Source organism: Magallana gigas, chromosome 7 (genome assembly GCF_963853765.1).
Source record: "Magallana gigas chromosome 7, xbMagGiga1.1, whole genome shotgun sequence".
Taxonomy (NCBI): Eukaryota; Metazoa; Mollusca; class Bivalvia; order Ostreida; family Ostreidae; genus Magallana; species Magallana gigas.
Window position 1 is genome coordinate 19,923,866 of NC_088859.1, and position 25,839 is coordinate 19,949,704.

A 25,839-nucleotide genomic window follows, 5' to 3' on the forward strand; every position below is an offset into this window, starting at 1 on the left:
GACAGTAATAAATTATATTTTTATGTCTTTACTATAAAAAAAAAAACGCTCTCCGAATGGAAGATTAATAATAAATTTTTTTGCCAAAATTTGCATTATATGTCATAAAAAAATGATTGAACTGTGTACACAAATACTTTAGGATCACAATGCAAACATTTGAAAGAAACTGATTTACATTTCAAATGAATGCTTTATGGAACAGACTCCCACTTTACTATATACCAATGAATGATGAATGAATATGGATTGTTCCCTCTCAAATCATGTATCATAGATGATCTACACAAGCTGCTATTCTAAATTAATCAGGATAAAGTCAGAAATATTGGAAATAGGTTGAGGATGGTGGTGGTAGTGGAGGGGGGGGGGGTCTGGAGAGAGTTGATATTGTAATGTGCTAAAGCTTCAAATTCCTAGAATAGCCGACACTGGTCCATATAGGTTGATATAATTTCCAAATATTTTGAGTTCCAGATCAACCTTACTTGACCTTTTTCTGGAACTGCTGACAGCAAGTGATATGGCATCAAAATATTCCATCTCCAATAGCCAAAATGGCACTTGTATATAATAATTCTGACAGAACTTAAAGTTTTTGGAAGGTGAATATAGCGCACGAAGCTTACGTTATCAAAAAAATTGTTGAGAGCCCATTTCATATCTGTTCTAAAAATGAAAGCCATAATGAATGAAAATATTTATCACCATTCATCAATATTTATGCTTGGGCAGGAAATATTTATCAGAGCCCATTTTCTGATGAGGTCAAAGGTTATCCATCCATTTCTTCTGCAGACCCCCAAACTGGGGAGACACTGATGTCAAGGGGTAGGGGAGCCTCAAACAAATCAAATCTAACAAGACAAGTACCAGTGGGCAAAATTAAATAAATAGGATAAAAAAGAGGTCAAATATATATATATCTCTCTCATGGTCAAACAAAATTTTTGTCAAGGTCATGGGAATATCTTTCATCAAAGCTAATTTTAAAAAGTTATGTGTAGTAAGACTGCAAGATTTCAAATCAAAGTTAATGCAAAATCTCCAAAATCTATCACTTTTTTTTCTTCCTTTATTTGTGTGTGTGTGTGTGGAGGGGGGGGGTGTCATTTTTTTAACAGGGGTTGTGGGGGTAGAAACCTTACCATAGACAATGAGTGAGGCGGATTCACTCAGGCGCCTGGCTGCCAGGTTCTTTGCCCCGCACGTGTAGTTGCCCATGTCTCGTAGCTGGGTCTGACTGATGAGGAGGTCCCCAGTGTTGGACACGATGTAGTAGCCATCTTTGGTGTTGATCTCCACATTATCCTTCAACCAAAACACCTGGTGAAGAGAAATGTTTCAAAATATAATGACAACATTTTTCATTTCATTTTAGATGGGCTAACATGATCAAAAACACACAGAATTGCACCTTTTATATCATAATGAAACTGAAAATGAGTATTTCAAAAAGTTGGATTCTTTAATATTTTATTGAATGTGAAAATCACTGAAATACTTTCTTGGAATTTTTTCAGACAGAACAGCGAACAGCACACATATACTGAGGATTTTTCTTGAGCTTACTGACTTGAGTGCAAGCCTATAATTTTTAACTTAAAGAGGGTAATTATTGATCATATCTACCGGCTAATAGAGCACACAGCACACAAATTGCCAGGAACTCTATCCCCCTAACATTAAAATTGTTGATGAATGGATAAAATTTTAAATGTTTATACCGAAGGAACAAATGACCACAAGGAATGCATTGGGAGACAATCTTGGACGTTAGTCGAGGCATCAGAGTGTAAAATTACAATGCTGGGCTGACATGTGGAACACAATATACCATAATTCTCAAAGACAGGAGACCTTGTGAAAAAAAGCTCCGTTTCGTATCGGTAATTTGATCATCTCCAGTTTTTTTTATCTTCGTCCAAATACTTCTCGGCCACCGTGCTTTGTTGGTAAAATCTATCAGGAGCCAATCTTAGCAATACATAGCTATACATGCCAGCTATGCACAAGTGACACTCAAGTGAACCTCCAACTTTTTTTGTTCACGCTGTCAATTTTTGACAAACTGACAAAAAAATAAGGTACAGTATTTTAACCGAAGGATATCCATCTCAATCTGGGTGGCGAGAAAGCGTCAGATTTATTTTTGCATACAAAACCATCGCCTCCAATAAGCACGACATCCCCAATCAACACAATACCTGTGACAAATTTCTCAGGTGCGCAAAGCTAAAAGGTGAAAACCAAACTTGATTACGAACTGTTAGATAGGAAATATCTTGCTACCTGTCAACAAGCTAATCACAGGTGTGGGGTAGTGAAGTGTTTTAAGGTACAAAATATTATTATCCCCCTGTTACGGTTTTTGATATAGATCACTTTATAAAGATACGGACAAGAGGCAGAGATTATTGGCTGATATTCATTCTTCTGTCAGTCTAAATCGACTGCAATCAACATTTCCTATCGAGCTGTGATCGCTTGGAATGACATGGAAAGAAAAGCCACGAGTACATTCTTAATAAACAGTCCACAAATAATCCTCACTACAAATATGATTTCAATTTCATAAGAATAGAAATCTTACCCCGTGATTCAAGTTTAAAGTTTTCTTACATAATTTTATAAATCAACACTTAATTTTCTTATAATTGGGCCCTTGTTATTCTTGATTTTTTGAGGAAAAACTTTTTGTCAGCAATTGAATGCTTCCACTTGGAGAAGAAAATTTTTAGACCCTTCAAATGAATGAAGCTTCAAAAAAGGCAAAATTACATTGAAAAGGTACATTTTGGACATTAATTTCCGTCTTGAATGGTTTTGAGAAAGAAGGGAAGAGTTAAGCACAATTTCCTGTAATTATTATATCACACTTGTGAATGCCTGTTGACAGTTTGGTTATGTTCCTGGCTGGAAAGAAGGCTGCTGACACTAAGAGAGCAATTACCGTGCTAAAAATTCAACAGATATAATTGGACAAGGCTTCCAGTTAATTGAAGATAGACAAAACAGATTTAACAGTTAGTCCCCTGATTTTTCCAATATTTCACTTGATGAACTGTTAATCAGGGCAGCAAGCACCAATAAAATGTTTTTAAAATCTTGACAAATCTGGGGTGTTTGAGAACAGAGTTTTGCATTGCAAGCACTTTTACAGTGGAAAGAAAAAAAATCCCAATTTGGTTATCTGTGGTTAAAAAAAGACAGAAAAAAAACTTCTTTTATTTGAAGACACAGGAAAATACAGGATATGAGGAAGGGCTGGTTTCTTAAACAATGCATTGCAAACCTTGCGCAAAGGGACGAGTTTATCTTCTGCAAACTTAGCAACATGGCTGACACTTGCTTTGATCCAGGAGAAACCCATGTTGGGATACAAAGTTCTAAAGACATTTTTCTCACAACTCAATTAACACAAGCGTTTTGAGAAGCAGTTTCTTTCATAAACAGAGCTTTAAAATGTACATCTATAACTGCGTTGGTTTGACCATAAAAGCCCTCTTTGTTGCTCTCTGAAGTAATCTGGTAATTCGAAAATTTGTCAGAATTGTATATACTATAGCTGCCACAGGTGTTCCCCTAATAAAACTCTCAGAAACCTGATGACAGGTGAAATTATATCCAAAAGTGTTTAAGAGAAAAAAAATATTGTTTCCGATCCCTCCTTGTGCGTTTATTCTAATGCAGAACTTAATGCATCAAGCCCATAAAACTCCCTTTTATACAGATTGATGGAGAGATAGCTGTTAATTTATGTCAATGATATACCTACACTGTACTCAAGAGTCCCCCCCCCCTTTAAAAATTCTTTTCCATTCAGTCTAATGTAATTCTTTTTTTCAATTCAAAACTTAACGGTAATAGCACGCATAAGAATTTTTATTGAATTTCCAATCTTTAAAATCTCAGGCTTTTCTTTTTTCAGCACTTTTAATCCAACCAGGTGAAATGTGTGTACCAATATATTTATAACATATCACAAGTGCTCAACTTTTGAAAACAAGAAAAATGTATTCAGCAAACAGCACTCTGTCTCTTCAAGGTAAAGGTTTGGGACTAGGGTGGGGTGGGGGAAATTGTTTTGAAGGGTTAAGCTAAGACTTAGAAACTAACCTCTGGTAAAGGTTTTCCCTCTGGGGGTAGACAATCCAGCTGGGTTGTTTTTGAGACTTGGACCCTGGTCATCAATGGTTCTCGTTCAAACCTCTTTCGTAGATCTGAAAATGAAATCGGGGAATAATTAAGAAACAATATTTCCATCCAAAGATAATGTAAAACAGATAATATACAAGTTTTATTTGTAGATTACCAGAGTGTCTTTCATATTTTAACCAAAATAAAAGTGTAAGAATCATGGGGAAAAAAATGCCACACAGATGCATTATAAAGGTTTTTTATATTTAATTTTCAATGAATTTTTTTTATAAGGACTAAAAAATCTTAAAACCAGAACATGCATTCAAGTGTTGGTATGCAATTGATCAGCATTAAAGCCATGTTGAGTTTTTTTTTGCAGGAAGCAGAAGATGTGTGGCAAATAACAGTACATCTTGCACTAAAACAGACGCTTCATTTCCCTATGCCGCATTGGGTAGAATTAATTTACAAGGGTTCACTGCTGAATTCATACTCCATTGTAGAGAAAAAAATAGATAGAAGCTCATTCACATAGGAATGAAGGTAGTCTTTTTTTTCTTTTTGGTTGTATTTAAACAGGTGCAAGCAATAAAATGTTTAGTTGTACAGAATGCACTTCAACTATTTGAATTCAGTTCCAAATTACACCTAGGCAAACACTGAGACATACTGAATGTTACCCAAAAGTATTGTCATAAACACATAAAACGAAGTTAAGGTGAAAATTAAGTTCAACATCTACTTGTGTAATGCAGTAATCGATTAGAATTTAATTTATAAGGGGGAGGGCTTTTAAAATAACATTTTTCCATACAGACATTCAATTATCCTACACCCTGAGCATTCTTCCACAAGCAACTGTTTACTCAAGGTTTCCCCGTTTTTGGGCTGCGACAGAGTGCAAGCCGCAAACAGACACAGAATTATTTCTCGCCAAGAAGGAACGCCGTGTAGTTGGTAACTTTTTAACTTCTGCTCGCTATATAATCAACACTATTTGATTTGGACACCTCTGCTAAATGGCGTTGCCTTCAAAAGGCCGATGATGAAGGGCTTCTTTTTTCTTTTTTTTTGGTGGGTCACATTCACCAAAAGGAATGGGTCTTATTGACACCGCAACACACAGCCATGCTCGTATTGAAGCGATTTTTTGAACCAGTGATTAGGAAATCATTTCTTTTGATACTCTTTGGGGGCAATTATATGAAATCAAAAAGGAAATTGTAAATAACTTGTCTTTGTATGAATTTTTTTTCAACATTGAAGTTGAAGAGATGCTAAATGAAGCATGGGTACCAAGAGACATTTAAAATTGAATTTTTATCACATTAAGACTCTGTCTTATATGAAACATCTTTATTTTATATCAATTTGATACGCAGACCCACCCAGTTCTTCAATCCATACATGCATGTAATTTTGTGACTACCGTCTGCTATAGATTATGTTTCCTCCCACTTCATAAAGTTCATTGAACTTTCTTTCTCCATTAAAAAGAACTCTTGCTCTTACTCTGTATTGTAGGCAGAAAATAAGTATTTAAGAGACTCTCATTATTAAGCAACATGATATATAATTACCATTTATTAGATTTTTATACAAATTCTTATATTTGGAACATTTCTGAATATGAATGAATATCTATTAACTACTTAGCAAATTAACACCTAATGACTCCTAAAAGAACGCAAATGCACTTTTAAGGTGAACACCTGCTTAACAATGAAAGATAGCACTGTATATTTACCAAAATGTGGAATTCCAACAAAATAGTTCAACCTACTTCATCAGACAATGCATGTACTTCAAGGAGAAGAAAGAAAAAAAAAATTTTTTTGAAAGGCAGCTTTCGATTGATAATATATAAATTTTTTTCTCAACTGTCAACATTCTGTGCTAGTTGCTCTGCAGAACAGATCTTTAAACACTGGGTTCTAACAGAGAGACGGGGCCAAAACGTGTCAATGTAATAAGCGAAGGTCGAGCTAACGCTGTTGCCGAACAAACAGTCATTGTTCTCTCTGCTCCGCTAAATCCTTCCCAATACACAGGCCCCATCTTATTGAATGTATCCTATTACTGGATTTCAATCACAGAAGATTGAAAATCATTCCCCTCTTAATGAGGTTTATATCAGATGCATTTATTCTGCTCCAATGTGCCCTTTAAGAGACTATTTAAGACATATTTACTATTGATCAAGTTACCATTTTGTGTTGTATTGATTCAAACCCAACTGCTTGGTCAAATAACATTAAAACAAGACTCTACAAGGATTCAACATGAAGTCAGCTTCTCCATTAGACACATTAATTCAAACCATTCTCTGCCATCTTGTTGGATCAGTGAGCATAAATAACAGTAAATAAATAATTTCTTTCTTTTCTTTTTACGAGATCACTTTCCTCAAACAGAAAAAAAAATCATCATTAGAATATGTCAAAATGAAGTCATTAGGGATCAGGGCTAATCCTGCCAAACATTTCAAAGTGTGACAAAAATCAACGGCAGACACATTGGTCGAAAGCAAGAAAATGACAGTACGGCAACACGCCGGCCCAATTACCATAAACGCTTCTGTGTTATCAGTAATAGTCAACAATTCCATGCAAATCGGGCACATAAATACACCCAGATCCGGATATTCCATCTGACATCATGTTTACTTGGATGGGCTTTTGGACTGGAATTGACAGAAATTAAACCTGGACAAAACACTGAAGATCAAAGTCAGTCAGTTAAAAGACTTAGGATTAGAGAACTAGTTGGTCTGGTAATTCACCAGTTGTCTCTTGCTTTTTTCCAGCTAAAACGGCAACAAAAACATGTCCTCCAGCTTTTCTAGATATATTTACCATCTCTAATATATCTGCGCTAAATTCCATGTACTCTTCTGATAATTGCTGGTGCTGTACAACTGAAAAAGCACTTTTAAATGAAACCTAAATAATAATAATGGAAAAGAGCAGCCAAAAAATATGTGGGTAAAAATATGTAATATAATCTCATACATCCAGCAATATTTCATTCTACTCCCACCCTGAATTTAATGCTCCATTACGAACAATCAGGTACTTGTAGTTTTATAAGTATGTGGGTCACACAAATAGTAGATATTGGGGTTAAGTGTTTCTGTGGTTCATGGCAACCATAGCAGCAGCATCAGCAGCAGCTTTTACATGTGACAAGAATTATGAGTTATATAGCTTTTCCTTCCTGGTGGCATCAAGTGTCGAGCCATCAGTACGAAGAACAGAGAGTGGTGATATTGTGGTAACTCCTGTCTCTCTGCTCATCATAAGGTTATAACTGTACTCTCCAGCCAGATGTTCCCACTACCTTCAGTGCCTACCTCATAAGCTATCAATCTACTCAAGCCACAATGTTAACAAATAAACCACTGTAATATATAACATGCCTTTTCTAGATACAACTTTTTATTCCTTATTTTTTCTCTATACACACGGTCTGCAATAGAATATTCAAGCAGAATGTCTTCAATTGCTCCTCATAGTCTAGATACACATGTAATCCAAAATTCTTCTTTTTGTATAACCAGTGATTTATTGGTACAGCAAAAGACAAGAGCTAGAATTGTTTTTCTTTTTTCAGACTGTCATAAATTTTCTATATTGTTTCTTAAACAACGAAGATTATCCACTAGAACCATCACAAGAGGCCTTGTAATCGTCACTGCAATATCGGAAACTTGATTTACCACCTACCAAGTATTCACCGAAGAAGAGCAAAAAAAAATTACATATCTGGAATATGACAAGCCAGTGAGCCAGAGAGTATTAGACAGAACATTGTCTCCGAGGCCGATTGATGCCGAATATATATATATATGAAAATAAAAGCTCAAATATTAGCATGTGCAGATCCCTTAGACTTTATAACGCTGAATGAGAAAAACATGTTGGATGATTTCTAGACTAATATTTTTGTCCTCCGACATTACATGAGAATGCGGGAAATCTCATAATCAACATACAAAGCATCTGCTGGGAGATTGCATTTTATCTCTCATTTGCTTTGTCTGATCTGAAGGTCGGTCATCCAATTCTTTATCATATGTGAAAATGGTCTGCATGAAATGCTCTTGTAAAGCCAGCATGGATATAAAACATGCAGTTTCCTTTTATTTGATGGGTTCTTCTCTGACTTTTCCTAAATGTGGGATTACCGTAATGCATATATAGCTATCATAATAAACTTACAAGCCATCTAAGTTCTGACTGTAATATGGTATAAAATATTCACAATGAAGTAGATGAAAATATGGAAACGGCATAGCAGAAAATACACAGACTTCATGGCCAAATTCTTGTTCTCCAAATAATTTGCTGCTAGCATTCCTGTTAATCCTAAATCCTGACCACGAGAGAATTCTCCGACATTTGTTTGTCTACAGTGTCTGCTGCTGAACTTGAGGAGACAGCGTTTGTCTTCAGAACCTGGTTTTTTTTGCCTTTCCTGACAGGCATAATATTTAACATGTTTTAAAGAGGGCCAAGATGAAAGAAGAAAGCCAGAGAGGTTTAATCCGAGGAATATCCCTTCCTGAAATATGGTCAAAGAAAAAACCATGTGCCAACAATCACCCCTCTGGTTTCTGTGATTTAAAATGAATTTTTAAACATCCTGGTGATTCAGATCAAGTTAGTTGCTAGGATACACAAAGTAGACAAAATCTCTAGGCATCTGCTGTGGGATTACTAGATAATTAAAAATTTCACCCATAATGCTCAGTTAATAATCTCACAGCAGGATCTGAAAACATAAATTACAGGGCCCCATACTGAAGTTTATCTAAAATTCAATAGCTATAACTGCCTGCAAATTGAAAACACTGAAAAGATAGTTGAGGAATGAACAATTTCCTAACCAGAGCAGTATGTTTTATTGTTAAAGGTGGCTTTCAAGTACAAGAGTTTTATGCATTTTCTCCAACACTGATTTATGCTCATACTTCTTTGGGGGGTTTTACATCACCTTAATAAAGAGTCAGCTAGGGGAAAAAACTGTGCTCAACATTTTAAAAAGTTCACAGGAGTTACATAAAAATGTTACGAGCACTAGTCATAAAAAAAGGAGGCAACCACAAATGTAATCAAAGAAAGTGTGGGTACAAGTAAGTTGCAATAAGTTTATCCTGGGAGGTTTTCTAGAGCAACTCTCTTAAAAATCGCTCTAGAAAAAACTTAATTAGCATTAGCACATGCTTGGCTTGTGACTTCAGTTTTTCATCTATCTGTTGGGTTTATTTTGGAAGGTTGTTTTTTATTTCTTAGTTTTCCTTATTTTTGGATCACAAAACATCAGGTAGAGGTGTCATTAGAAAATAAACCCCAAAAATCTAATCAAACTCAGAATTATATTGCTTCCCCCAAACATTTATTCCTTTACCCTTATTTAGACATTGGAGCAGATGAAGAAGTGAATAAGTACATGGCGATCCATCACTGTGTGGTCAAACGAGTAGAGGCCAAGTCAATACGAGCTCAAGTGGTGACAACGCACCCTCATTCAATCTCTGTTCCCCCATTCGTCTCCCGGGGAAGTGCTCCATCATTTTAATTTGACAGCTTACAAGCAGCTTGACTTTTGAATTTTTCATGATCAATCTATTATTTTTTCCTTTTTATTATTGAGCAATTGTTTTTACCAATAGTTTAATTATCCTATAAAAGATCCAGATATTCATGCCTTTTGTTGTCCCACTATAGAATCTGTATAGCGGTACCTCTGATTCCCAGTTCCATGCCAGATGAAATATTTACAAGTCAATTGTTTTTCTTTGTGATAAATTGCTCTGAATTTTTAATGAGTTCCAGAGAGAAGCACCAGTGACAAGGATGTGACAATTTACTTTATGCATCTGCCTTTTAAAGGCTTTAGAAGTCAAGCCCTTCAGGATTAGTACATCTATAATGGCAACTCATGACACTTCTGCACTTCTTTGTTTACCTTCTTAAAAAAACCCACACCTGTTCAAGAAGCAGCATTGAAAAATCCCTTTTCTTAGCTAAATCCGACATTTAGTTTACAAATATACATTCATCACTCCGGACCAAATTCACATCAATCAGGGAGATGTGTTATCACTTTTGATCATATTGCTTTCAAAAATGTTATCCATCCCCCCAGATGCAAGGGGAGATAACCTCGCCACTGAAAAAACTCAGAGGAGGGTTTATCCAGCCAAATTTCAAATCAATTTCTCAGCAGGATTAGAGTAAACCTCTTAAATGTGTGTACAGACTTATGGAAATCAATTTCTTTTGGGCCTGCTGTGAGGAAAAACTCCCCCACAGCAAGACATAGTTCACCCAGGAACATTTCATCAAATGTCTGCACACTTCTCTATCTAAGCCTGCATAAACTGATTGATCTGGCTTGCATTAGAGGGGGAGAAGACCCTTCTCTCTCTGGCAGGTGGGGGTTAATATTTTTTGAGTGTGAATGATTAAGCGGCTTAGTGATAGCTGTCCTAAGAGCTATCAATGGGCAGGGTAGGTTGAACTGGAATTATCCAACCTTCCTCAAATATACGACCAAAAACAAAAAATTCAAGGCAGATAACTCATACTTACATGCAATTTCGATAGTGCCCTGTTTGCTCCTAATCCCTCCTACGCCATCCAATCCTATATTGGTGTTGTATGCAAAACATTCGCACCAAAAATCTCCACCGAAATACTCCTCCACGTCCGCTCGCTCCACGTTGACAAAGGCGGACAAGATTTTCGTGCTTGTTTCTTGGTCCACGATGTTTTCCATGTGGGTGGGTTCCATGAACTGTCCGGCACAGCGGAAGTTAATGCGGACGGCATTGATGGCTTTACATTCAACGGTTGCTGGCTTGTTCCGGACAATGTGGTAGCTATCGTCGGGTTCCTGGACAAATTTAGGGGTGTCATCTTGGAAGCGGCTTTTCCCAAGGAGTGCAGAATCCGAGAAAAAATCTGCAAGTAGACAAAAATTGTTTTCATGAGTTTGACTGCTTCAAAGGATAAATATTTGCAATTATGCCAAGTTCATGGTTTTCTATTCCATTTTTTGTGCAAAATAATGCAATTCGTGAACATGTGTATCATAAACTCTGTCTTGAACCCAAATTTTCGCACACATTCTAGATCAATAAAAATTCCTATACTAATTTGATTTTCTAAAATATAATGCCCATTCAAAAAGGACAGGTACTCTCTACATTTTAAATACGTCTTAACAAGTTCTATTGTATAATTTATTGTATCCAAACACGAATGATTTATTGTATGCAACACGGACCTGAGAAAATGTTCTCCGTGAGTGCGCTAGTATCTTGAGGTAAAACCTTTTGTCCATTGGCGTATATATACACACTTCTTGTTAACCCACTGTGTTGAATGAATAAACCCCCGGTGATGAGAGGCTATTGTCTGCTGGCTAACATCTTAATCAACAGAATGTTTACATACATCAAATACGATCTGTCATTGTAAACAGCAGCAATGCATATTCCACCCTTCTCCTAATAACTAACGCTACGATTGTTTTCAAGTCATATCATTTGGAGGGATGATGAGGGACGCATAAACCTATTTACTTTTTTCTAATGAGGGAAAAGATACAGTTTCCACTGTGGTGTATGAAGCAGTGTATGAGAATCTTCAGCTCTTCTTGCCTTGTGTTCATAAATAACTGATAAACTGGCTACTTTCATTTCATTTCTTTAACTGATGCTCGGAGTTATCTGTTTAAGCATGTAATCAAGATAAATTGAAGATTCTTTGGTTGGTAGAAAAAAATTAGCTTGAAGAATGAGTCTGAAGTTTAATTTTCAAAGCTGAAATTTTTTTTTATCTCTAATTTCAAAGAATTCTTTTTGACCAAATACATGAGAATCGGAGAGAGGAAGAAAATGTAGGTACTGAGGTCACTGAGAGCAGTTCATTCTTCATCTGAATGTAACAGCCACTGGTAGATAAATTCAGATGCTTAATTCTTGCGCAAATAGATTTTGTTTTTCCTACTTCATTTTCTGCTCTTTTAACCATCGATGTGGAATAAATGCAGCTGTTTATTTCATTCTCTCTTTAAAAGAAAATTCTCCACAACTATTCAAGTGAATAGAAAGAGAAATGATAGAGGGTAAAGAAGAAGAAGAAACGAAATGATACAAAACAAAACCAGAAGCAATCACATATGTTCAAGCCGGAGAAGAAATAGGTATGAACACCAGTTTTATTTTCATAGATTAGCTTAATGTCATACATCAAGTATCTGTTAGCAGAGTTTAAAGCTCCGCTAAATCCCCCCCATCCATCAGACAAACTTCCTGTACGAGGCAAAAAAAAAAAAAAAAAAGGCCGAATTTACAAAGAGAGCATTTGTCTTTTCGTTTGATTTTCAGATAAACAAACATATAGGTACACGAATGTGCAACTTGAGATTTTTTTTTTTCCTTCAGGGATATATGACTTTTGCCCATAATTTATTACTTGTTTGAGCTTGTTCATCTGCAGTAATTCCGTGGGTGCAAATTGCTAAAATTAAAAGAGAATTATTTTTTTTAAAGTTCTTTGAGCCAGTTTAGATGCATAAAAATTCTTGCTTATATTTTTCACCTTGAGACGACATGAAAGATTTTTTTCTGTCTGTTTGGTCTATAGTACTTATAATACCTCCCCCTTTCTCATTATCTCATATACATTTTTTATATTTATTTCATTGATCTCTAACCAATTTCTTATTACACAGTTTATTAGTCAATCATGTACTTCATTTATGACTGCTAATTTGTCTGAGACAGTCTTTGAAGAGCTGAGAATTCTGGAAGTTTCACAATATTTATGAACTTAAAAATTTGCTCTCTTTTGTTTAAGGGTAATTTTCAAGCACCTGTAAATTGAATCAGCCCTGTGATCCCTTTTTTACCACATCACTGTTAAAATACAAAACATTTTGATTTTGAATAGTTTTATTGCCCCTAGTCTTTTTGATGTCACGGCAATATTACATCTTAAAGACGTTAGTATGTCACCCTAATGGGCTACAACTTCAACTTGTCTCTTTTTTATTCTATTCAAACAATGCGCATCAATCAATCGAACAGAAGGGGGAGAATTTTTAATAACTTGAAAGTCCAAGCAGGAAAACCAGAGGTGGGTTTTGGGGGTGAGGAACCGAACAAGAGTTTTATGTGAACTTTATGAAGTGGCATGTGGTGCTCCGAATAGCCATTCATGTTTTGATTAGGTATCCAAGACCCTATATACATAAAACATCTAAATGGCCTCCACCCATCCACCTACCACCTGCCCAAAGATCAAGCAAAGTCACAAAGGCCCCAAGTATAAGGTATTTAGTATTTATGTCCAAAGCATCCATAAATATTCTTGATACCTACACATTAAGTGAGACAGTTTCTATAACAATATCATCTGTACATCATCGTTAAAGTTTTACATATAAAGTTTATGTTGGTAGTGTTTACATATAAAGAGTGACTTCGATGCATTATCGTGTTCCTGTGTTTATTTTCAAACGGCCAGAAAATGAGGCTCTTGTGTTTGAACCTTGGATTATTTTTTCTGGAGATGTATTTATTTCTCTTTGATTCTTTTCCCCCCAAACTCATCTGAACCATTCCATAAAAAAAGGAGATAAAAAAAAAGAGAAAGAAAGTTATCAAGTGGTGAGATTTCTTGTCTATTCTGTTTACATGCCCCTCAACCTGCACAAATCAAACCATGTGCCTCTCTCATTTCCCAACGTACCATAAACAATAAGAACAAAGATAAACGAGAAAACGTCCAGAAACCAACATGGCCGAAACAATATGGAACTGAACTGAAGCAGCTTCAAATTGATCTCGAATATTCCTGTCAGCTATATTAGAAAATCAAAAGATAAAGCACCCCAATTTGACCTCCCGGAAAATTATGTAGATGATAAATATAAGTTAGAATATTAAGGGATATATGGTTCCCCTGACAAATCTCGAAAATTGAGTGACCCTGGCAAAAACCATGGCGAGTTCGCCTCTCTGATGAATGGTTCTGCCGATACCCCATGTATGAGGCCCATCTATCATGAAAATGAAACAGCCAACAATATGTTCAGGCGAAGAAGGTCTCCCAAACCTTAATCAATCAAGTGTTTTCCGATGTTAAGGCAATTTCGCACACGTCTCTTTGGTCAATAACTGGATAATAATTCCAAATAATTTTATTTCTGCCTTATATCCACTTTTGGCCATTAATTTTTACAGCTTTGATTGGATTGTCTATTTCCCAGCAGATTCCATGGAGAGATTCTTTAGTGTCTGGTCATAAGGTCCATTGCCTTATTGTTATTCAATTAGTCTGAGAATTTGATTCTTGAATGCTACCTGCATGTATAATATTTCTCAGATTTCATGCAATTACACACAAAATAAATTTAGAAACCAATAAGTCATAAAAGAAGTAAAATATATCCTATGCTACCTAGGTAACCTTATAATAAAGGGAGGGAACAGCATATTAGATTAGCAGCAGACGCTTGTTTACTGTGAAAATATTTTGACAGTGATAGAAGGAAGATTAGTGTTTATTCTTCAGATTCTCTGTTCAACTTGTTTGATGATACTACATACACGTGTAATTTTGTTTTTATACATCACAAATTGCAAGATTTAAAAGTCAGCGCAGTCACTCAATACACAAGCATATTACAGTAAGGGGAATCCCTTGCTCTCTGAGGACTCCGTGAAGATAGGGTCTATATCAATATAGTTTACATAATAGACAAATATTTTCCCTAAGACCCTCCTTAGCATTTCCTTTGATCTTGTCTCTCAGGTTCACATTAAGAGAGTTTATAAAGCCATTTCCACCCTGACTTCCAAGCTCATGAAAGTCATAAGTTTATATTAAAGTCAAATCACCATAAAATAGCTCAGTAACTGCTCTGGGATATTATGTAATAAATACTACTCTCTCTCTCTCTCTCTCTCTCTCTCTCTCTCTCTCTCTCTCTCTCTCTCTCTATCTCCAAATTAGCCTAGGGTCAAAGGATGAAACTACCTCCAGACATGCAAAAGTACCATTCTATCCATATCAGTTTTCCCAATGACAAAATAGCTGTCCTCAGTGCCATTTAAGCACCTGTTCCTTAATTATATTTCATCCCAGTTTAAACTTCACCCATTTAATGTTAATATCCCATAAAGACTAGCATAAATTCTGATTTTTATCAAGATACAACTCTAAATTTCCCATTGTTAACCTTTGTCCCCCTCTCACATCAAAAGACCCCAGGATTTTACAGCCCAAATGTGGAAAAAGTGAAGCTCTTAACAATGGGTCCCCGGCATGAGAGCTGACCCCTGCATGGACAGATATATCTACAGCAGTTGGTAAATTAGATTATTTATTAGGACCTGTCCACTCATAATTGGACGACAAGCATGAAATTATTTATTGTGGTCCTCAACATCAACTTAACCCTATGGTGAGAGACCCACGGTGACATTGCTGCTGTGAGAGAAAGATTTACTTCCATTGCATAATTAATTTCCACCAATGTCGTTAGCCCTTGACAATAGATTTATATACGGTACCCAGCTCACATGATGAGAAGTTTAAAAGTGCACCAACTGTCTGATCAGTTCAGTAAGGTAATGAATCGATCTGTAGGGACCACAAAAATATCTTAACCTGGTTTCATTATTTTTTTCTTCTTTTATATTCTAAATTCTATCTTCAAGTGCACTTTCTTATTCCTTCTTCAAATAACCTGCTGACACTGTTCGATTTTTTTTTTTCTTCGTCAGGTTGTTTTGAAATTTCAAATTCTTTTTTCATTTGCAATTCTTTGCCTGCCCATCCGTATCAATTAATGTCATTTCAAATATAGCCCAGTGTGCAATGACCACTTGACAAAGTATTACCTCCTTGATAAGTATCATCGAAATCGATGAATTAAATACACAGGTCCTGTATAAGCCTATTTGTCTGATGGTTCTTTTTGTGGAATGCGCGCTTAAAGCTGTAGTGTCAATAATTACTCTGTATTAACAAGCCTCTTCAGGCTTGATTTCAGTAAAGAAAAGTGAGCAGAGTTATCATAATTTTCAATGAAAGATGATACACAGCAAACATCCAATATTTACCAATATGTCACTGTGATTCATGAGTTACTTTGATGCGTTTCCAATATGGCATTGTTTGTGGCATTTTTTAATTTTTTTCTGTCATTTTTGTTTTTACAATTTTGGCTTTACAATATCAAATAAATATAGCATTGTTTGTGGCATTTTTAAAGTTTTTCCCGCTATATATCGGATAGACAAGAAGAGGAATATTCGTAAAAATGTGATGCGGGAAGACCATTCATGGATATGGGAGTTTGCATGAGGCTCCGTAATTTGATGAGACTTGCCGAGCGAGAGTGAATAAGTGTACTGGGGGATGTTTGACAACTAAACATGATTTTTCTGATCCCTGATATTAACGTATACAAAACAACACAGCACCTGCTATAACACGATAACATCCCAAATTTCACCATCATAAAGCCCATTTCAATCAAATCATATGCTTGGTTAAAATTCGGCAAAGACCCTGAATAGAGCAAGGCCCACTGCGGTTGAAAATTATAATATCTAATTTCTGTAATATTTCCGGCTTGAATAGCACAGAGCATTTACATTCTTATATCTGTAGATCTTAATCAGTCGATCTGCAGATTTTAAAACAGGCATTCCTTAAATAGTCAAGAAATATAAGAATACCACACAAGTACCGAGAGACGACCATGCACAGTTATACAGCCATTATGGCATAGAGGTTTCTTAAAACCACCATGATTTTTTTTTTTAGCCTTGTAATAATGGGGTACCATGACAAGTCAAAATATTTTCATGCATAGAATCAACCCGCGAACAAATCTACCAAACATTTACTGATGATTATCGTATTATGTGTCTCTGCGGTTATTTTTTTTTTCCAAATAAGATTTTTGTTGTATGTGAGAACTCGTAGGCCTTTGCCCCATTCTGCCATCGGCTTTGTGACCCATTCTTTTGTCTTTCTGATTGGAAGTTGACAAGCTTCTTTTGTCTATGGGAATTCAAGTTTGGTCATTGTAAGAAACTCTATACAGAAGTCAGCCAGTCACAGTCAGAAATTACAACCCTTTTAAACACAACGAACACAAACATTGAACTATGAGAAGATTTGAATTTTTGATAATGCCATTCACTGTGACAATTTTCTTTCTATATTTGTTCAGTTTTTGAAAAAAATTGTTTATTTTTCTATCCAACTTACACTTTTCTGACGTAACGTGTGGTCTAGCGTTTCTGGGTTTTATCTTTCCAAACTAGATACTTTTGACGGATAACAGATATTTTCAAATGAACGGAAGTTGACAACCTCCATATAAATCAACACTATCAAGATTCTACAGATATTCGCACCTTATATTTTCTATCAAAATAGTATGAATTTGCAAGTTCTTAACGTAGGTCGAACACCTGTAAGATTTTGCGAGATTGGTAGGGCCAAACAATATACCCGATGTATGTACGAGATGTGTGCACGAAACCTCCAAAGAAGTTTATTTTTTCCCCCATTGAATTCTTTTGAAAAATTTAATCTTTGCAATGGGTATAGAAATACACTGAACTCTAGGCAAAAAAATGGTGTTGTTTTCGATCATATGTATTGGTGACAATACACTTTTGACACATTAAACCATTATAACCTAACTATACCCAAGCTGCAAAACATTGGATAAAAGCAAATTAAGAGTTTTGTTCCTCCCCTGTACAAATGGATGTACCGCACTGTGTGGATAATGTACTACTGGGATTTAGCAGTGGCTAACAGTGTTTGAGGGATAAGTAATTTAGGATTCTGATCAGAGCACATCTAATGGAAAATAATTACAACTGCCAGTATTCAATTCAGTTTTATTGTCAAGTTTCCCTGAAATGAGGATAAAATGCAAATCGGGATCCACGTATCTACTTGACTTTATTACCAATTAAAACATTTAAAGCAATAAGGGGAATCGCTCACTAATGGGAATTCTTGATTAAACAAACAATTTACACCCCAAAACAAGAATTTAACAGCCCGGGTTTTCGACTGAAGTAAACAAATTTCTAAAATCTGTAAAAAATCACAAAAACTCTTAGATTTGCAGACATTACAGTTTTCCAGTCCATTACTTATTTCCCCAATAGAACAATTTCACCCCAATCCCACTACATAATGGCAAAACCCAAGTTCCGTTCTACAATCCCACGCACTGATTTATCTACTATAACATACAATAAAAAGGTTTAATTTTTTTCCCCCGTTAAGTCTATTCCTTCACAAACTGTTTACCACCAAAAGACCAATTGTCACCAACGATGCCTTCTCAACACTTAAAATTAACATCTGCCAGATCTGGTCCTCTTGGAAAATCAGGACTGACACTTCAATTGCAATTGACGAGAATATAATCTTAGAAACAATACCGATATTTGCTCCTACAGCAGAAGATTCCGCTGTAAGTCTCTTGCGTAAAAAAAAAAATTCGAATTGATAATGTGATAAGTATCCTTCATGATAAAGTGCAGATACGATTAGTGTCATGTACAAAAAAGTGGGTCGTAAATATCCATAAAACACCGGAGTACACAATAACCTTATCTGGCCACTATCTAGCTAAGCACCTGGGTTATTCAATCCACAGATTTCCAGAACACGACCCTTGACAGACCCTCAATGCTGAGGGAGGTCCAATATCCCGCTATCTTGTTACCCGAAAAGCATTAATTGGCATCGACCTAATCAAAAATTTAAACATATATATATAGAATCAGCGGGGAGATATCGGCTAATTAACTGCTAATAATCGGTACGGTTTGCTTGAAGAAAAAAAAAACATTAATCAGTTTTAATTACTTGTACATGCAAAAAAATATCTTCCCACATTTTTGTAGTATCTGTGGTTTGCGGTTTGTTTGTAAGATATGATAGTGTTCTCTCAGCCTTTTCACAATCTGTGGGGGTTGGAACAGCTATAGCCCCTAGCTCCTACTTTGCTTAGAATGGGAATAAGATTTTAAGAAAGAAGAACTTAGTGATAAAAAACCCATATCAAAAGAATTTGAAACAAAATTGAATCAACTTTCAACATAAACAATTTCACGTAACCCCCCCCCCCCCCCCCCAAATTGATTATACATGTCATAAGAAACTAGGTTTTAATTTTTTTTTATTTTAATAGACTTATCTCCCCCTGGTGATGCCAAGTTGTTTCACAGTATGGGTACACTGTTAAGTTTGAGACAGGGAGCCTGCATTGATTCATGAAAAATAGAAAAACATTTTCTTTCTCCATACTATATATTTAATACAGACTTTTCTTTGAAGTGAAGTATCTATTGACCTGTGCATCTACTTCAGTTATCTCCCATTATAATGTATAAAACACGATAAAGATGGAGCTGCATTCTCTCGGCTACTTGATTTTGATTGTGCTATCAGCGTGGTGCCTTATTACAACACACAGATATGTTTACCCCCATCATTTTAATCGTGATAAGAGGCTCTTGATTAAGAAACTTTTTCCAATTTTGTTCGAAAAATGTTCATGGTCACAAATGTCTGACAATTAAGTGACCCTATAAAAAGAAAGAAGGAAGCAACCTGAAAGTTCATAGGCCGTCTGAAAATATGATATTTCTCAAGGATATTATAGGCAGGAATTCATTGAGAATCTGTGGCTGTAGAATTCTACACAACTTTCCAGTGGGAACTTGAAGCACATTAACCCTCCCATCTGTTGCCCATTGCCCAGACCTGCATACCTGTCATATCTAAATTAGCCATTAATGGGGAAGTTTAATCAAACCTATATACATTTCATGCCAGTGTAATTTTTCTTCTCCGTCTGCCAGATTGACCCATGCTGTATGTGTTTAGGCTGTCTACCATGCCCTGGACAAACACACTATGGCTACAAAGTTCTGTAAACTCTCCCGGAATTTTTTTTGTGTTCTCTTATCTCCAGTATAACAAACACATGCTAATATGCAATGGGTATCGGGTAATTCAAAGAAATGGATATACTTTTGAAGAGGGAGCCTTTGCCAGACGCCTATCCTACTGCAGACATAACCAAATTACCCGGGTAATGGCGACCCCCCTAAAGGTCACATAGTTGGCCGTGACCCGTCCAGCAACCGTAGACAATGCTATGTTAATGTGACATTTTCTTTGCCAAGCAAAAGATGCATCCCATCATTGGCAACATAACCTTTAACCCCTTTACCTGACCATCTTGCTTTGGGATAATTACCCTTGAAGCATATTGTTTACGAATCCGTCACTGTTTACACTTGAAATCCATTTGGGTTATCAAATGATGTTATGCTGGCCAGGAGGTGCTAATTTAGGCCTAATGACCCCCTGACAGCAGGGGGGTGAGATGGTCTCCAGGCTGAATGGATAGAGAGATCCCACCCTACTTCTCTCCCAAGTATCATGTTCACTAATTCTATCATAAGAATCAGACAAGCTTTCTTTGCTTCATAATTATCCAATGAATTCAAAAACATGATTTACATGAGATGCAGCATTTCACTGATACCCTTCTATCCAATCTTACAGATGTATTACATTTGACCAAAGAAGCTCTGTTCCATTACAGTGCTTCTGGAAACAGCTTTTGCTAAATGGTATCAATCAATTCTGAAGCCCTGCTCTTGATGAGTGACCATGTAGAAAGTTTGAGCCAAAGAATTTGGTCAAAATTAGCAACACCCTCAATCCTCTAGCTTTTCCACCAAGGCTATCATGGCAAAATTTACAGAAGTAATCAAATAAGTGTCTTCTCATAATCACTAAGCTATCTGTTTTAGATTCTGCTAATTCCCATAAATGCAGTTTCCTGAAGCTTCAGAGAATCCATATCATGCAAAATGGGAGGGGGAGTCTCTCTGTGACCAGCAGAACACAGAAAAAGCAACTCTGTAGCCAATGAACTGGGGAAAATGTGATTAGGAAAAGGGCTAATAAGCAGAAAAAAGGTTAACTCGGAAAGTGAGTAAGACCAGACACAACTACAATGACAATACCAAGGAAGAAATAGATCTTCAAAGGGGATGGAATCCTCCCAAATCTGACCCCATTCCTCCCCAGTGATATAATTATGTCTGACTTGTGGGTTTATGATGTAACGAGCAGGAGGAGTAACTCCCTACCTCTTTGATCTGTCCCTATGAGGTAGTCATGCACCTAATAGGATTTAAGCATTCTTTCTTTTCCGCCAATTTCTTCATTTAGGAGCTTTGATTGAAGGAAGTGCAAGAAGTAATCTAGCTGCTGTACTCAACAGAAATTTTTCATCGATTTTTAAAAAGATAAACATATATCTAAATGCTGACAAGAAGATTTTGATTGATCCCTATTAATACTAATGAAGTGAGCTGAGATTATGCAAAATAAAGCAGCATTGGCAGGATGAAACAACACCTGCTGTGCTAAAACACGAGATATTTTTATTAAAAAATTTGAGCACACTTCATAATCAATTCATCCATGATACAATTTCATGTGTGTGGCAGAAGGCATGCAAGATCTACTCTCGTGTCTATCAGATACCTTTCAATGATGTGATAGAAACTAGAGACACATTTGGCATTAAAGGCTCATGCAGCCACAGAAATCTTTCCATCCGTCAAATCTGCCAATATCTATACTGTATATTCCCACCTTCGGAAGCAATGGCTGCTTTTGAATAAGGAAAGTAACACCTCACAATGGCACCGGCTCTACAACAGCCACTTCCACAGAATCCAGATTGTCTAACGTTTTTGAGAAAAAGTGACAGTTAATACCATTTGATCAGATGATTGTGCAAGGTTTCACTGTGTCTGACAGGCTCTTTCTGTTCAATAATCTGATTTTTTTATCATCAAAATATGCCTGTTGAATGTAACAAAAAAGGCCATCTACATCTGTCTCAGCAAAATGACAGTTCCATATGATTAACAGATAATCAATTGCAAGTCTCTCTGCTGAATTCCCTTTTTTCAATCATTTCTAATAAAGGCTGTCCTTCTTGTCATGATGGTTCATAATCAATTTTTGCACAAAATCTGAATAGGTTCCATTATTCCATTTCCATGGCAATGTCACCTGTAAGCTTGGTTACCTCATCTAGGTTAAGGGAGAGTTTGATCTGAGTGCCTTGGGTTCTTTAGTGGATTAGCTCATGACAGAACTATCAAGACACCTGATAACCCATATCAGCAAAAGTTTTAATGTCCCAAACCTGGCCACCTGGCTGGGCTGGACACAAAACAATTTTTTAAGTGCTGTTAACTTTCCATATGACCAATATGCCACTTCTTAAGTATAGCTAGTTCAGTTCTATTAACCCAAACCCAACTCTATGCACCCAATACACATACAAGTTCTATCAAATAACACTGGACCACTTCAAACTATCTAGAATCAACTGGCTCCAGCATTCCCACCATGTCAAAGATGTTCCAAAGACAAAGAAACATGGTGCCTTTGGTGATGTAAAGCTAGAGCAAAAGGCACAACTGCTCAACACCCTTTGTTCTTCAGCAGTGGAGTTGGAAATATTCTTACCCCTACCAAAAAACAACCATTTCCTCCTCCTTCTTCCAAGGGTTTCTTGTTAAATTCCAATTTAGATTTCCTTCTGACAAGCTGTGTAAGCTCTTGAAGATATATCATTGATCTTAAGTTTGGGGGAATATTTTTTTTTTTCATGTATCCAAAATCAAAGACCAATTTTTTTCAATGACAATTTGGCGCCAGCCCCCCAACACATCGATCAGCTAACACTCTGGTATATTGATAAAGAGAAAAAATCAAATTAGAAATATGTATTTCATAAACTATGTACACATTTGAAAGGAATTTGACTTCAGATAAAAAGCATGCGATCTGAAAGTAAATTAAAATTCAACCAGATTGTAGCAAAATATCACCCCTTCACAAAAAATTTCATTCAGAAATCAAGCAGCTTGATTCATTTTCATTAGGATTAATTTGGATAAAGAAAAACAGCATACATAAGAAGATAAGACATCTATCTTTATAGATATAAAGCATTATTGCTAAAGCAATTAAAAAACTTATTTAGCAATCCAAGGAGTTTTTGAGTGCACTTCTTTCCACTCCACACCTGTGAATTGATAGCATCTATTCCGTTTTTATTTACTAATTAATAATTGCCACCTAGGTGATATGCTTCTGAATTTCCCAATCATCTGCAAATATTATCACAATATGAAATCTGATCCCGACCAGCTAAAATACAGATAATCAGATACCCCTGCCATGTGAGAAATGGCCGTCTGCTAATTGTGCACCCAATGACTAAAATTTCTATATATACCCTGCATTCAAAAGCATGTCAACTATCATTAAATCTAATGGTTTTATGCATCATATGTTTGTTGCATAACTTAATTAAACAAATTTGACTGTCTGGTGAGAAAATAAAATGGTCTTCTGATGATAAAGCCAATTTTGTAATTGAAGAAAAAAAATTTTGCACCTGTGTTGAGCAATGATTATTTTTCCCTATGTTATATCGCCAAGTTTGTGATTAAATACAATTTACTTAACATCTACGCCATATTTCCAATTCACATTATTCTTCAGAAATTTCAGTGTAGACTGCTGAGTTCCCCAAATGCACTCTGCATTCCTGATGCACTGGGAGCAACAGCCATGACTAAGAAGGGCTGGCAAACGTTTTGATATCCTGAAGTACCCACTTGCATAAATTGGGATCAAAAGTTTGGGGATGAGTTAAGTTTTCTGTGAGAAGAGGATCAAATGGAAGACAAAAAAGAATAATTGGAGGTAAAATGCATCCGGATAATACAGCGATTAAAGAGTGATCATAGGATTATCTTGGTTGGTTTTCAATCCCATGAAGATATGGTATCAGCAATAGGCGATTGATCCCTCCCCTTGACGGAGAAAATTCAGGTTAAGTCTGCTTGAGAAGGGTCCTGTCAATATGTCTTCACTTTTTATTGAATAAAAGATTCTTTCACACACTGAGGAACCCATCTCACAGACAAAGTCAACATAAATTCAAGCCTGGGGGAAGAATTGAAGAATTGGCCCAATGTTCTTTCCTGATTCTTTGTTTTCCACCCCCAAAAATTCAAAGAGATTGCAAGTTCCTAACTTTCTATTGACACGTTTGAAACACTGAGCAAAAATAAACTGCCTGACGTTTTGAGGTAATGATAACTGTGTGTCACTAGGAGAACAAGCCATTAACAGATCTTGAGGAGGGGGAGGAGCATTTGGAGATCTATCAGCGGGAATTTGAACCTTTTCTTGGTGCATGCACCTGTTGTCAAACAAATTCAAGATCTTGTCAAGGTGCATGAAAAGAAAAATCTAATGCTGTTTTCCCCTCTTCTAAGTGTGGCACAGAAGAATCACCTCCTCCATGTATGGCAAATGATCCCCACTTGGAGTTGAATCCTAGCATTTGTCATTTCTGGAGAGGTAAAAATCCTACTTTATCAACATCACTGTCATCCTTATATTGAGTTACGATCTTTCTCTAAATACATCTTCATTTTTTTATTTATTGCCCACCCCCGCCCCTTCAACCAGCCCCCATCCCACCCCTAGAAATTGCCAGTTTAATAAAGAACAATTGGGAACTCTAGGTTTCCTTTTATCCTCGATTTTCCTGCAAGGTTTTCTCTTCCATCAACATAAGGTTATGTATAGGAATAGCTAAGATTTTTTCCCTTGGTGCAGAAACCTCCGAGAGATGCTTAGGGCATCGCATCCAACCATTTATCACAGACTTTCAATGCTTTTTGTTGACTGCGTGAACCAGTGAAGATAGAACAACTTCTGCCTGTTTATTGAAAGGTATCTGTTGGTTTCATCAAAGGTGAGCGCTATTTACCATCTGTTCGTGGGGGCTGCCAATCATGTTTAGCGATGATCTGATGATCGGGATTTACCTATTAATTCAGCGCACTTAAACACAGCCAGCCAGGTAAGGTCATACGTGTTCATGGCTGTATGATTGTAGTTCCAATCGACTGTCAAATTAGCAATACAAACTCAGAGAGGGCTAATTTACTTTCTTGAATGGATTTCTTCCAAATCATGAGATTATGATATAACTGAGCTGTACTCAAAAGGAGCCTAAACTTTTATCTCCTATCTACACATCTTGAAGAAGAGACTTTCTCTACTGCTTAGCTATCAATTAGCAGTGGAAAAAACTACCTGGACCTCTCCAAATTGACAAAGACAAATACCTTTATCAACCTCGCAATCAGTCGATGACAGCGACAGATAAGATTGGGAAACCGAGTAGATTAAGGTGACACAATGTTTGGGACCTCAAGGGGAGTAACTCCTGCAGGGAAAATGGGGAGATAATGACAAGGAGAATTAGACAAGCATACTGCCCCCATTCATGAATTATCACCTCTGTCTTTTTTCGAAAACGAACAGCTCTATGTAATAGGCACACTGGGTTTAATAAGACTGACTGAGCAAAATAGAGAAAAATGTTTTGAGAAAACATATACTTACTTTAACACATTCACATTTTGATGAATTAATATTCATGTCAATTTTTATAGATGTCATGATTTACAAATATATATTTTTAGAATTGATGTAAAAAAAA

The 25,839-nt window shown here is 36.3% G+C and overlaps 1 protein-coding gene across 2 annotated transcripts in view; it reads right to left on the reverse strand.

Moving 5' to 3' along the window:
* LOC105341106 (netrin receptor UNC5C) overlaps positions 1–25,839 on the reverse strand; it is an 81,164-nt gene that overhangs the window by 35,017 nt on the left and 20,308 nt on the right. For both annotated transcript variants that reach the window (XM_066065552.1, XM_066065551.1), the window contains exons 2-4: positions 10,740–11,111; positions 4,120–4,223; positions 1,149–1,326 (exon numbers count right to left, since the gene is read on the reverse strand). In XM_066065552.1, coding sequence (XP_065921624.1) covers positions 1,149–1,326; positions 4,120–4,223; positions 10,740–11,111 — 654 coding nt within the window. The remainder of the gene's footprint in view (positions 1–1,148; positions 1,327–4,119; positions 4,224–10,739; positions 11,112–25,839) is intronic.